At 38.2% G+C, this 15,603-nt stretch overlaps 1 protein-coding gene across 10 annotated transcripts in view; it reads left to right on the top strand.

Annotated features, from left to right (window-relative positions):
* The window catches only part of ESRRG (estrogen related receptor gamma), a 392,451-nt gene that overhangs the window by 270,093 nt on the left and 106,755 nt on the right, over positions 1 to 15,603 (top strand). For all 10 annotated transcript variants that reach the window (XM_075496438.1, XM_075496436.1, XM_075496437.1 and 7 more), the window contains one exon: positions 4,408 to 4,524. In XM_075496438.1, the coding sequence (XP_075352553.1) occupies positions 4,408 to 4,524 (117 nt within the window). The remainder of the gene's footprint in view (positions 1 to 4,407; positions 4,525 to 15,603) is intronic.

The following is a 15,603-nucleotide window of genomic DNA, read 5'->3' as shown; positions in this document are numbered from 1 at the left end:
GTAACTTGATGACAATAACTTCATTTGGAATAAGATGCTAAGGCATAAGGCCCAGTGCTTTCAGTGGCCTCTTCTTTGTCATGGTTCTCGCTCCTCCTCTTCTCGTACCTTGAACGTTGCTGTCACTTCCATGCAAGAAATGGCCAAAATGGTCTCGAGAATCTTGGCTAAGTCCAGTCACTTGCCTGGCTTGTAAAGCCATTGAGTAAGTCCCTGTACCATTAAAATTGTGCTATGACTCCACATCTCATTCAGGTAACCTCCAAACCTCATCTGTGAGATGAAAAAAATGGTATCTTGGCCCACTTATCCTGGAGCTGTGTGTAAACATCTGACAGTGTGAAGCATCTAAAACCAGAGAGCTGGTTATGCAGCGTAAGTTTTAGCAGTTCACCTGCTATCTTCAGATCAAATGGCATCATATTTTTAGTGAGTCAGTCGCTCTTGACAGGCATGGTGTGTTAGAAGTATTTTCACATCTTTTGTCTGAGATAATAAAATTTAACAAATTAGTAGAAAAAAGGTACTGTTAATAAATAATTATTTAAATTTATTTAGTAGAAAAAAGGAACTGATAATAGAAAACTGTTAATAAACATTCCTCAGTGCACGAGGAGAGAAAAGGGACTCAGGCTGGCATAAATCCCGTTGTATTATTATAGCACGGGGCGATGTGTTTGGGGAGTGAAGATTTGACATATATTTTTATTTTCAAACGTCATACTAATTTACATTACTCAGCCTTTTAACTGCCAAACTGTAAAAGTCCATTACGCTACTGAAAGGAATATACAAATTATCCCCTGGCACTTCAGGCAGGAGTTTTACATATACGCTGTTATTCTATCAGCCAGCTAGCTGCACGATTCTATTAAGGAGTAAGTGAGAAAATTATATTGCCTGCAAACTAATTGTACAAAAGACTCTGAAATAAGTAATCAGAGCCCAGTCCTTTCTGAAAACCAGCCAGGAGATATTATAAATTGCTCGATCGTTTTTGTCAGCCCGGTTTAAAGACTCAGGGCTGCCATGTTGACTTTGTTCACTGCATAACAGTTACCTCTCCAGCTGTTGACAGGACTGGGCAAACTCAACTTATACTCTAACTAGCTGCTCAGTTTCAGCCTCTAGCGTAATGCAGTAGACAAGTAAATGGTAGAACTTCCTTCTGAATCTCCCTCATTGAAATAAGATGCAGATCTGAGCATCTTGAATGGATGTAATGTACCTATGAAATTGTACAGATTCCTAAACACTTCTTAAAAACAATTTCTGTTTCTTTATTTTTAGTGTGTAGAAGTAAATAAGAAATTATGAGAGCTCTAATGACCTGCAATGTGCAGTAAATTTAGGTTTTTACCAAAAATATATCCGCTAATACTTTGAGTGCTAGGTAAAATGCATTTTGAGTAGAATATGTATCCAGGTACATATCCATGACAAAATTCCATGATGTTTTTTCTTTTAAGGAAAGCTCACTGACAGAAATGAGGTCTATCCGTGGGGATATTTGATGACATACTGCATTCATATGTGAAGTGGTGACAAAATGTTAGTTTCCTTGAACTCTTACTGTGTTCTAGCCATATTCTGAAATGCTGAAACACTTCAGGGGAAGCAGCTATGGCCATTGGTAGGATGTGGATCTTTGCTGCAGCAATAAATCCAGTTACTGTAACCCTACTGAGTTCATTGGAGGAACTCTTTCCAACATCTTCTAAGTTTATTTTCTAACATCAAAAATTAAGATTGAACATCTGCTGTAAAATATAATTCATTAAAGTAAAGCAGCCTAAATTGATAGGAGAAGATTCCCCCTCTAAGCTAAAGTACTGGAATCTAAGTGACTAGAATAATAGCTCATTTTAGAGTTCTTTAGATGGCAAGAATTTGCAGGAAAAAATAAGTTACGTTGTTTGTGCATAATGTGCTGCACGCTACAGACCCTTGCTGTGTTTCACAGGATTTTGCGCAAAACTGAAGTGTCAGGGTATGGATTAGAAACGTCTACTTAGGGAAATAAGCAATCTTGCTTATATTTTTCTGGTTTTGAATACTACTTTTTGGTGTCAACATCTGTACCTTTGTCACCTGTGCCTTTGCACAAGGGCTCTGGCTATAGCGGGAGTGCTCTGCTTGCCTCAGTACAGAGCTTTGCTGCTTAAAGTTCTGTGTTGTAATCTCGATCTTTTTTTTGATCAAGATCGTTTCTGACCTTGTGCAAAGATATCTTTGATCTTGTGCAAAGCATTTCTGATTCCCTGTTTCTTTTTTTTAAATTGGGATGGTAATACATTTATTACTATAATATGATGAAGTTAATTAGATACAATTTGTGAAAGGCTTTGAAGGTCTCCCTGTGTAGTGGTTGTGCCTCACTGAGAATGCCTCGTTAGAGTGTGAGAGGATAATGTGAATCTTTTTTTAAGCTTGCCCTTACCATCTTTTCCTAGATATCCTTCCAGAAGTGTTATTTCCTATCTTTGCTAATGTGTATCAGAAAGAAGTTTTGCAGGAACTGTTGTGCTGAATTTCCTACCCACCATATCCTTCAGTTTCTTAAATAGCTTTCTTCTTAGGAGCTAACGAAGGGAAGAGGACTAAACTGAAGTTTGAGTTTTGTCAACAAGAACCATTAGCATTCAGACATACCAAGATCTGTTTTACTCACCAGCATTGCTGAGCCAGTCATGCAGCAATGTTCAGGAGGAAGAAAGCCCACGAAGGCCTGAAAAGGTTGTGCGAATTATGCTGGTTGTATTGGCAGAATATACGTTGCACCATGCAGACCTCCTTTATCATAAATACTTAACCAATTTTCAATAGATGTAAGTGGTTTAAGCATTACTTCCTGTTGAATTAGCAGTTGCTGAGCATTTGAGTCTTTGTGCAATCCTGCAATCCACTAATGTGATATTTAATGAGGAGACATCAGTCTGGAGAAAGGTAGTCAATATAAATCAGTGTTTACAAAGTGTGATTAACTCTGAAATATTTCATCAATGCTGTGGTCCCAGGCAGACTCTATGCTAATTATTAGAACCTGCGCTTGTTTCAGGGGACTTTGACGGACCCTGAGTGCAGCAAACATGGAGCAGCAAAATTGCAATTATGCTCGGACTGTCTCTGATGACAATTTATGCATTTGGTGTGATGACCTCTTGCTTCCCAAGAGGGCAATAAACAGAATGCATTTTCATTAAGATACTAATGCACTTAATCACAGGGGGAAAGGGTTAGAAAGTAAAGAAATACCTTTAAAGCAAGATGTGACAGGCTGATGGGGAAGATACTTTATTTAGAAGTCGGTTTCCTGGTGAAACTTCTGACTGCTGCAAAGTCTGTCATTCTGAATGTAGTCATGGGCAATAGGATGCATGGCTGGGCAGCTGAATAAGCTGAGCTAAGCTGTTTTATGAAAAGTGCAGTGGTACTAGGGCAAAAGAGAACAGATGTTCTCCCATTTGGACTTGGATACCCAAAGACGTGATTTTAAAAAATGGAAGAAAATTACTCATATGTGTTTTACCCATTAATTTTCAGGCTTTTTTTTTTTCCCCCTAATTTTTGAGAATAAATAATACATACTAAGCAGTAACAAAAAAAAAAATGGAGACACTGCTTTGCCCAGGAGGGCTCAACTTTAAGGATCTAGCTTGTTCTAGGCCTTAAGGAGAGTTGGGAAAGGCAGAGGCAAGCATCTCCCTCAGTTTTTATTATTCTGACAACTTGGTAGGAATGATCCTATTTCTGATGCCTCTCAGTACAAAAACTCTGTCGTGTAGACGGTAGAGAGAAGGGGAGATGTCCTGGCTGAGAGGTCTGACCTAGCAGCTGCAGAATGTGCTAGATGTGGTGGTAACAATGCTGGTGAGCTCTGCCTGATACACTGTGCTTGCTGTTATGGAAGAAGAGTGAAGCTCTGTAGTACCTGTTACAGTTGATTGTGCAATAAAGCAAAACTGTCTCCTTTTTGTATTCTAGACAAGGAAAGACTGATGAAATTGGTGAAAAAAAGGAAGAGTGCTCAGGCTAGGAGCCTAAGCATGTGGCTTGGTACAGACAATAAATAACAAAATTTCCTCCTCCTACCAGCACGAATAACGTACGTGAAGGATTTTGCTAGGGACCATATATGGAGCCAGACACAGACTCGCGTTAATTTTGATTTTGTATTTTTTTCTTTCATATAGATGTGTAGATTTTAAAAAAAAAAAGTCAAAAAGCTCATCCTTTAACTTGGCTTTTCATTTTTACTTGAAAGGTGTTTCCTTTCTATAGCACTGTTTACTCTTCATTTGTTCGAAAATTAAACACAACAGCGATTGTATGAGTACTTCATATATCCACTGTGTTGGTTAGTCAGTAATTCTGAATACCTCTCTTTTCCTGTACTTTCTATTACAGGTAACATAGAATACAGCTGCCCAGCAACGAATGAATGTGAAATCACAAAGCGCAGACGCAAGTCCTGCCAAGCCTGCCGCTTCATGAAGTGTTTAAAAGTTGGCATGCTGAAAGAAGGTAAGACTGATCAAGTCAATATGTATCTCTGCAAACTCGTGCAACAATTGTAGGGCAATCAGGAAAGAAGAGAGATTGGTGAGTGTTCTAATCAGTTATTGTAAAGGCAGTTTTCATGTATGCTTGCTCTTCCTGACAGTCTGTTTCTAAGCTATGGAATCACGGTGTATCTACATAGAGTTCATGTTCTCTGGAATATTTCTAACTGGGTGTAGTACAGCAAAATGTACCCCAGCATTTACTCTCCTGCAGTAGGTAACTAATAGAATAATCATCAGAATATATCCTCTCATTTTCCTTAACACTTTAACATCACGAATTCTCAAAGATTTCTTTCCTCCATTCCTTATCCACTGTTAGTCTGTCCCAGTTCTGGCAGAAAAACACACTGTGTCGTCTTTTCCCTATTTTTACTCAGTCTTCATTTCATTGGGACAAACGAAAGGGTTACTTCCCAATTAAACAAGTAAAAATATCGAGTATATCTACTGAAGTTACTGTAACTACACTGGAGCAAATAATGGCATACAGAAGAGGAGAATCCACCCTTCCTTTTTTTTTTTTTTTTTTTTTTTTTTAAAGCGTGTGTGAACCCCTGCCCCTCACTGTAAGTATATGTTGAGTGTTTTAATTCATCACTTACAGTTTGAAGATCTTGAATAATAGGTAAATATAAGAAAATGTTTCCAAGCAACAGTACTATCTCACCTGGAACCTGATTCATCTATGTTACAAGGAGAGGCAATTTCTTAAATCTTGGTCGCCTGCTATGCACTTCTATTGCTGTTAAAGTATATGCAAAAATACACTTTTATGTGCATGTATTGTATACGTTATTATTGTAGTGCACTGTTACCACCAAGAAAGAATAACAGAAGATGTCACGGACTTCTGAGCTAGATAACCTTTTAAAATAAAATCAATGTAATGTTTTCTAAATATTGTCTCCAGTGGAGAGTACTTTGTGTTAAGCAACCACTTAAAAATAGTCCCATGCAATTTTGCTTTGTCAGTGCTTAAAAAGTCAGCTTTAATAGATGGCTGATTCTTGCAAATCGTTTGATGGTAATTTGAAACAGGTTTAAGTATACAGCTATCAGGGTAAAATCCAAGAACAACATAGACCAGTGGAGAGATGATGGACAAATTAGGCCTATCACACACCTACAGACATATTCTTATTGGATTATACCTACTAAGAATAAACCTCGTTCTGTGCAACTGCTTTGGCAGATGCTATGATCCTGTGAGCCAAATCCTGCTGTCCTTAGTCTTACTTGAGCAAAACTCCTGTCAGATTCAATGGGGATTTTGCCTCAGTAAGAATGGCAGGATTTGACCCTTTCTTCCAGTGGGGATGGGAGGGTTCTTTACTTGCCAAAATCCTCATGTAACTGACCACTAGGAACAGTTACTTAAAGGTTAAATTGTGATGCTTAGATAAACCGTAGAAAGAAAGGAATGTCTGAGTATGGCATCTTTTGAAAGGGGCTGTGCTTCTTAACATCTTTTTTTAGTAAGTTAAGACCCCATATCACTAGTAACCTAACATACAGATATATTGAGCAACTTGTTTGGAAACGAAACAGTGCTACCAAGGGTACATACAGGTGAATTGGTTTAGACCGTTTCTGTTAAATTTTGGGGGCACCATTGCACATCCATTAACATATATATTTAAAAATCTAGTCTGTGTGCAGCTTCTGGACTGCATGAGGAAATTAAGTGACTCTTCTACAAATGAGTAATTATCTCGGTTACCAAAATTGTGCGCAGATTTACTATGCTTCTGCACACGATTTTGGTAACTGAGGTAATTTAGTTAGACAATTCAGATGCACATTGTGAATCAGATTTTTTGCATGAATGATCATTGTCTATGGATGCAAATCGATCCCACAAGTTTTCTCAGTCAGAATTTCATAAATTGTCTACCCTAAAAGTACATACCTTTTTCTGAAAGTTCTACAATGACAAAATAACTGATTCCTTTAAAAAGAACGTTCCTTTGTTAGCCCCACTCCTAGGCACATCATAGTTCTTCCACTCCCATTGTGCGAGTTTTTCTGTCAAAACACAGTAAGATTTCTACTTATTTTTAATTTCTGAGTCTTTTAATCTAGGGGAGAGCTAGCTTATCTTCTTTTCAGGTATTGCTTACCTACCACCTAAAATGGCAACCTAAAAGAACCAACAGGGCATTTTGTTTTCTTTCCCGCTTTGCTGGCCACTTTTACTTTTGAAACCATACTGATTCATAGTACACTTTTAGGACTGTACTTGGAATGGAGAGATTTTTTTCTTTTGTTCTTGTTGGAAGGTAGTTCTGAAGACAGGTGTTGTTTTTACCTATGGGAAAGTCTGGAGATGAGTTTTTGGCTTTGGATTTGACCACATTCTTTATGCATAGAATGAAGAAAGATGATATGCTTACTTTCTTGTGTAAAGTGGTTTAAATTTATTGATTAGCATGGATTTACACTGAACTGAAATAATTCCTGCTGTATCTTAAATGTTTCTTTATGTACAGCCAAGGATTTCAGTCCCATGCAGCATGTCAGAGATCATGCTGCAGTAAATCTATTCAAATGTAAACCTGTTCAATTCAATTACCAGTTTATAATAAAATTTGCTGCTGCAGCCTCCACGTTTGTCACAGCAGTCTCTACATGCTGATGGCACAGCATGCCTGGAAATTGACAGCCTAAATCTATTTACAAAAAAAATTTAGTTGCAGACCTGAAATAAAATCAAGTTTAAGCAGCTTTGAGAGGAGCATCATATTCCTTACAAGAACTTCTGCACATCTGTCAGTGTGCATCTTCTCCAGAAATTTTATCCTGTTAGTGGGGAGTTTTATTCCAGATATTTTCCTTAAGAAACAGTTTTTAAATGTAATCCTAAGTGAAACAATTATCGGCCATTGTGCTTCCCTTTACATTTGGAAGGACTTTTTATTACGTTGTCATTTTGTGAATTGTCATATAAAATTCATGATAGAAATAACAGTGCCTGGAAGAAGATCCAGAGTTTTATTTTAGCTTTTAGGGCAAGGTCCGAAAACCACTTAGAGCAAATATATAGAGTGGCTTCTTGTATGACAGCTGCATGTTATATCATTTATTGTGGGAACATAAGGGTGCTTTCCATCCATCATCCAGTGTTTCTGCAAGAGACCTGGTGTTAGAAATTTGGGACTGTGTCTTGGAGTCAAACCCTGGGAGGGAATTGGATCTCTGGTCACATGTAATACAGGGTGGAATGGGGAATTTCTGCACATATTCTCAAGGATGTCGATGGGGCATAGCCAGCAACACCTAGGTCAAGATTCTTAACAATTTTATAAGTCGTGGGCCAGAAGCTAGAGAAGGACGGGTAAAGCAATGTCATACTGGGCTGAGCTGGCATGGGATTGAAGTCCTGCTTCCTCTCTGCATCTCCTGTTGAGTAGCACAAGGAAGTTGCTACAGACTGATCCAGAGGAACGCTTTATTTTGGTTTAGCCCATGGGCTGTTACTTGAAAACATAGTTCTAGGTGTATGGAGGTTTTTTGAGTATGTGTTATGATTCATACTGAAGCATTCAGCAGATGCTGTGATGAGCTTTTAAGCACATGACAGATATGAAGGTGTCATATTTTCATTTACTTTCCTATGTAATGGTTAGTAGCAGCACAGCAGAATACACTTTACTCAAAGAAAAAATTTTACATTTTTCTATTTTTAATTCTGTGTGTCAGCATTATGAAAAATCAGATTTGCAAGGATCACAGTTGGTGGTTCTCCTGAAATAACAGTTTCTTTGACTGTGCTTATGTTTTGGTGCATTCTCTCAGATTCACAAGAACAGATGAAACAACATAAAGATTCTTGTGTAGTTTAGGGAGAAACTTTTCAAATGCATTCCTAGCGATTTCTTTAAATAATATTGCAACTGCTAAAAGGGGGCGGGAAACAACAATTTGCCCTTTTTAAAAATGAACACTTTAAGACATTCTCTAGTGTTCAGTTCTGTTGGTTTATAATCAGTCTTTTAAGTTTTGGCCTTTGGAAGCTGGTGATTAGTTTGCTTCAGGTGGTAGAATTAAATCTATGTTCATGGGCAGGATTGGGTATTTTAGCTATTTTCCTTTTTATACAGCTAGTTGGAGTGAGAAAAAAGGGTTGATTTTTTTTCTTTTCTAAGAAGGAAAATTGGATGTAAAACTGCATAAGTTGATACGGGAAATCATGGGTAGATATCTGCCTTCTTTTTTTTTTTTTTTCCCCTATTGCTAGTCAGTCTGGTTGAATTCTACTTTTAGTCTTCCATTAGTACTATATGCCTTTTAATAGCATTTGTGGGACTAGTTACTAGCATGTGTCTGTGTATTCCAAGTTTATTATACCGCAGATCTTGCTCAGAATAGCTGCCCACGTAAAATAATTCCACTGGAGTAATTATTGCAAAATAAAATTACTGTTTGCTTCAGATGCAGCATTCATATAACTATTTTTTCAAGAGGTTAGTCCATATGTTTCAGTTTCCTCTGTGGAGGCAAAGCCACAGCCTCAGTTTTATCTGTCCCTGTATTGTAGCAAGGTTAAGAAGTACAGTTCGGAGGGGAACCTGTTGAGTGGCAGTAACACAGCTTTTAGACCATCTGAAATACTGTATCCTGTCTTAGCTCTTACAGGTCTGAGCAGTGCTAGTTCATACTTCTTACAGGACTGTTGACACCAAAACATCTCCCATATATCTCTCATCTCTGGTATCTGGATGTTTTCAGAATTTTTTATGGATTGTTTGCAGTGGCTGATCTGCATTGCTTGTTATTTCAGAAAGTGTAGTTCATAGGTGGGTGATACATAAGGAAACAAATTTAAGTTTGTTTGAAAAGTAAATTGTACCATAATGAAATGGCAGAAAATTTGGGTTGCTTTACATAGGTACATTTGTATTTTCCTTATGAATGGATGGCCTTTACAAATTATCAGCCACTTTTGTACCCAGTTAGAATAGACAAGAGTGACAGAATTCCAGCTTAATTAGTCCAGCTATTAAAAATGGGAGGCCAGATCCTTACCTAGTATTAATGGAAGCTGGTGGAGCTACATTAGATTGCTGTTCATTTGGCAGGTTTAGCAATCTATGCTATGGGGAAATCAGCAATATACCTTTTTGTGTCTGTGAAGCTTTACTGTTGCTAGTATGTTAGCAGTCATTCAGGCTCGAAAAATGAATAGAAACTCTCCAAGGGTTACACTCCAGTGTAACCCTTCCCATCATAGTAGCGCAGTTAGCATGTTGTGCTTACGCTTCTTACCGAGTAGCCCTTAACACTTCTCATTCATTAGTTTGTTTGGGTTTTTTTAAAAGGTTTCATACAGTCCCTCAAAGTGACTTCGGCATCCCTAGGGCAGTGATAAGGCAGTACTCAGAATCTGCCTTGTGTGTAAAGTAATTCTGTATTTTGTGTTTTTTCCTTCAGCACTGATCTGAATAAAAGCAGTTACTGACAGTTTTAAAAATGCTTGAGCATTTTAGGTGGTCACAGTACTGTAATGAACCAGAAGATTATTACATATTAGTTAAACTTTTTCTTAACATGCTAAAATTGGGGTTCTCTAAAGTATTTTTGCTTCACACTTTGAGAGGTTTCATTACTTCAAGTATAAGAATACATTTTTTTAAAGAGGTATGTGTATTTTAAAGCATAAATTACTGAGTTTATTATGCAAAGATTACCGTATGAACATCTTTGGCTTGTGTTAAGCAGCAGAGGGGATTAAATTATCATATTGATCCTTTTTGGTTTTGACAATCTATGAAAATGAATCTGATACAGCAAGGAGAACAGGCAGCTTGAGTTTACTCTTACGCAAAGAGATGCGTGATATGCACAGGAGCAGATTAATGGATTCTCTCTCAAAATAATAAATAAAACTAAGCAATCCTCTTTATAACTAAAAATGTGTTACCACCTATGTTTTGAGGCTAGCGAAAAAGCCTGCTTAATAGGATTCCTCCTAACAACATCTCCTTTGAAAAGACCTGTGCATAAGACATTGCCAAGGTAAATTTCTCTCGCAAGTCTAATACCATTAGTCTGCCAAGAAGAAAGCAGAAATTATTGTGGAGGAAGTTTTAGTTTCTGCTGCCTTCAGAAATGAGAACAAAGGGAAGGAGAAAGCATTAATGGTATTCAAAGAAAATATTTCTGTACAGGATGACAGTTAATAGAGCGGCGTTGACCTCAGCGATATTTCTTATGCTCTCTATTGTAATATTACACTTAAGGAGCTCCTTCATTAATGCAGGATATTAAACAAAGCTCCTGTGTTATAACATCAAGAGATAACACAGTGCATCTTCTGTTGAAGTCTCTTCTGAATATCAATCCTTTTCTATGTTCCAATGTATGATGAGGGAGTTTGGTTTCTGGTGCAGATATTTTTTCAAGTGCCTCTTTTCCTCTTCTTTTCCCTCCTTTCCGCCTTCCCCCCCCCCCCGCCTTTTCTCCCCCCCCGCACCTTTTCTACCCCCCCACCTTTTCTCCTTCCCCCCTTTTGCTCTTCCACCCCTTCCCCCCCTTTCTTCCCACCTTCAATTTCTCCCTTCCCCTCCCTTTTATTTCCTCCTTCCCTGCCTTTTCTTTCCCCCTTCCCCGCCTTTTCTTTCCCCCTTCCCCCTTGCTCTCCTTTTCTTTCTTTCATTCAACCTGTGCTTGGTTTAATATATACCGGGACCTGTTAAATCGCCTTGGAAACAATAGAAACTAATCTCTAAGTGTTGTTGGTGTTCATAAGTAGGCCTCTTTCCTCCTAACCCAAATGTGGCCTGATAGCCCAGTTCACACATTAGAACTGACAGCCCAATTTGTCTGCCCTAAAACACGGCTCATGACTATCCACTCTCTGTAACTGATGAGGAAGGACAAACTATTCAACTGCAGATTAGTGTTTATAGTGAGCTCAAGCAACTAGTATTTCTATTCGTCCATTAAAAAATACTCAAGAAAAAGCAAATATTGGAGATGTGGATATTCTTTCTGGGTTTAGAAATCACACGAAAGTACCTACAGCTAAGACCAGCTGTTGGCCTCCTGAGAAGTTCTCACGGTGCTTGTGTTGCAGTGTTGTGCCAGTCTGGTTTATGTTCTGCCTCTGAGCATTTTTGGTCCCCATAATCTCATTGGGAATGAAACAGAGAAGTCCCAGCAATTCACTGGACTCAGTCTTTAAACAAACTTTCTCTCTTTCTAGATACAATTTTGTTTTGCAGTTGTCCCTTTGTACAAATACTCCACTTTCATAAAAGAGGCCGTATGAAGTGACTGTAGAGAAAGCGGTATCGTTTATACGTCTGTATGTGAGAACTATTTACATTTCCTGGCTTTCCACAGATTTGTGAGTGTACTTTTTTGACGTTAGCATCTGCCGATCCGGGGCCAAAGCTGTTTGGTGGCCCACTCATCTGCAGCTTCCTTGGGATTAGATGTTAGGCTTGATTCTGCTCCCACAGTTGTCACTGGTGAGAATCCCAGTGACTGCAGTTGTTTGCAGGGCCAGGCAAGCATCAGCGAAGAATGCATTCGGCCTGTAGTTACTTTGTAGTTTTGTTACTAAAAATAATGAGTTTGAAAGATTTTTAATGGGATTAAAATCTGCAGTATTTTTCTCAGTGCACATACCTTACCTATTACTTCCTCAGAATTAGGAGGAGTAGGTTCTGCAGATTCACAAGTCTACTTAAATTGGAATACCATTAAAAATTAATCACTTTATGATGAGAAAATATTAGTACAATCTGAGGTTGTTAACTGAACATCCTCATTTGTCACATTTCTTCTTTTGATCCTAAAATAAGGAAGCAGTATTTTTCTAATTTTCTAGAAATTATTATTCCATTTAAAAAAAAAAAAGATATTCCGTGGATTTAGCCCCTGTGAACATTTGCTTATGCACTGAAAATACAGTGACAGCAATATAAGTGATACGGGAAGGTAGAGACAAGTCTGAAGGATGTAGGACTGTGTATGATATGGCATCTTTTCCCATGAGCTCCCAGACGAATAGCTGCCTTTCATTCTTGGTCTCTGCCACCCATAAACACATACATCAATATGGCACTGCCATTTATTGCAGAGTGCTTGAGTTCTTATACGTGGGTCCTGCCCTATATTAAATAGGGGTCATTTTGTAAAGAGTGTCATTAATGTTATTTGTATTCTTCACTTTTCTGTTTCTGCTGGGCAGATATTTGCACATCCCCTGCCTGAGGGGAATAGGTTTAGCGTCTCAGGTAGAAGGTGCATTTAGCAGTGATGCGTATGCATATCTCTAAAATGCCACTTTGGAGCCAACCCGTTTTTGTATTTTACTTAGCCCTTACTTGGGCAGCACTCACATCTCCTCAATAAGACTTTCGCTATGTAAAATCTTAGTAGAAACACCAGGTTGTATGGTAGCATTATTTGGAGTGAAGTGCTGAAATGATGTAGGTGCTGCTAAATAGAACCCATGTGGCAGATGCAGAGGTAGAATTTTGCTGCTTGGGATGGATTGGCACCAAAAAGCTCGGAGGTTGAGGAACTAACTTGGCCTCTTCAGTCAGCCAAAGCAATGAATGTGTTGAGAAGCGCTAAAATGACCGTCTGCGGTTGTTACCTCTGACCTCCTATAGTGCTATCCCTCAAATATTTCACACTTCTAAATTTCTGCTGTCCTATTAAAAAAAAGTTCGAATCAACATGGTTTATTGGGACGTTAATGTAACTAAGCCACAGTCTTCTCTCTGCTCAGTCATTGTTCGTTTTTAAGCTGGAGGTGTTTTTACCAGTGGGCAGTCTTTGTCACTTCTACTCACTGCATCACTATGTGAGGCTGCAGTATTACTTCATTTGCAGTTTGTAATGTGGCATTTGTGGTTGAAAGTCAACAGCCTGAAATCTGAAATAAATGTTATCTTCAGCAGTGAATTGTCATTATGTCCAATTTTGCCATGTTTACTAGCTATTCTAGTAATTGATCTCATCTAACCAGCCTTTTTTTTTTCTTTTTTTTTTTTTTCTTCTTCTTTTACTTTCTGTTTATTTTCTCTGGGTATTTGTATGACAGAAAAAGGGAAACTATGGGGGGAGTCTGTTTCCCTCATAATAGTGACTTAATATAGCTATTAATCTCTATAAATGAAAAACATAGCTTTATTTTAAGCCTCAATAGTCTTTTATTACATTAATGATTCTGGAGAAAGTCAAACACAAGCTATGTTAAATATATTCACTTACTGAATAATATCAGTATTTTCCTGTTTGCTCTTTATTGTTCCAACAAAGTTAATATGTTTATCTGTTTTTTCTCTTCTTAAGCATCTGGTTTTAGTTCTCAGGATCATCAGGTATAAGATCGGATGTCAACTTGATTTACAGTTCTAGTGCAGCAGATCCAAAATCAACACTCTGTACAACTTGCTTGCATAGGATCTTATTGCAGTTCATGTTAAAGCAGTTAATTATTAAAATAGTTAGTTTAGAAAAATTAAAATACTTTCTAAAAGAAAGTCCGCGTGATACTGTTCTATAATCAGCTTAACTCCAGTCTGCGCCCTCAGTGGCAGAATTGTTGGTGTGCTGCAAATGTTTTGCAGCAGAACTGCTTGACTAACCAGAGAGAATGTTGGTAACTTGCTGCATGCTGAGCACATGCAGACCTTAGAAATCAACAAATAATACAAGACTATCATCCTCATCTTTTGTCGCCTTCTTTTCTTTCCCTTTTCTAGCCAAGAGGTAGTCCGTACAGCAGTGCTGTTCTTTTCATTTTTAGTCAGCCATATCAAAATTATTTATTGCATCACTGTTGCCCTTTGTCTCTTTCTAATATTCCTTTTCCATCCTGTGGGTGGCTGACTGAAGAAAAGCTTTCCAGACGGGCCATGTCTTTCGTTTTGGTCTGAATCAATCAACAGATCGGTCTTATATCATTTGTTAAGCAGTTGTACAGCCACATGTTGCTTTTCATGACAGCCTGCCAGACTGGGTTTACAACAGTGTCCAGTGTCTACATTTCCTAAGTTCTATCTCATTTTCATATTTTCTGTAATTCAATGAAAGCTTAAGAAATGGGGACTGTAGGATTTCATTGCATGGCCAATCCCAAGGGTTATCCACTGAGATGTGAGAAGAGGAACATATTTGTCATAAGTCACCAGAAGTACTGCATTTCTGGATATAGTTTGTGGAGTCAGTTAAGCTAAGACGGCTTAAGAGATGGCATAAATACACTTTGGATCCAGATTGAGGGTACCTGCCCGTGATTATTGAATGTTAGGAGAGGTCTTGCTCTGAACTGATTTTTAAGTTCACAAGTCACTTGCTGGTTTCCCTGTCAAACTTTTAATGAAAATTCTTCAGCTTCCAATTTCAAGACAAACGAGACTGCTAAATATCGAAATAGGAACATGAATGTTTACCTTAAGAAGTAGAACACTGTTTTAAAATACCAGTTTAAACGTATTGCTTTTGTGAATTCTCGCTCAAAGATGTACTAGAAAAGCTTCTGCTAGTTCATACCTCAGGTGAAGGATCAGCCTGAGGAGGGAAGCTCTAAGTTTAATGATCTGAAGGGGCTGAATAGGCTCCTCCTTTTCAACAGCCCTCAAGAGCATCACCCCAAAATACAAATCTCTGACTGTGTTCCAGACAAAAAGAGAAGGTGGAACACGTCTGAGTCGGGTGTGTACAGGTGTAGTCTTTGCTGATGCTTTAGGTCTGACAGAGCATGCTACATGCCCCATTGCTTGGTCTTGTGTGAGATGCAAAGGAATGCAGTAATCAGAGAACAAAGCCACAGACTAGCTAAGATGACATAAGATTCTTCTTTCTTCTCTTTTTATCTTCTCTCATTTTCATGATTTTCTATTCTTTTTCCTCTTCTTACCACAATTGTATCAGAAGAATGCTGATGAGAAAACAGTTGCTGCAAGCACATATCCTCCAGGCAGTCTTTTTCTGGCCAGGTGGGAGAGAGAATCATTAATTTCTTGAGGTTCTCGTTACCTGACCTGCACTATTTTGTGAGTACTAGTCAGGCTGAATG

This window comes from Mycteria americana, chromosome 3, assembly GCF_035582795.1.
Source record: "Mycteria americana isolate JAX WOST 10 ecotype Jacksonville Zoo and Gardens chromosome 3, USCA_MyAme_1.0, whole genome shotgun sequence".
NCBI lineage: Eukaryota > Metazoa > Chordata > Aves > Ciconiiformes > Ciconiidae > Mycteria > Mycteria americana.
This window is presented reverse-complemented; position numbering and strand designations above follow the sequence as displayed.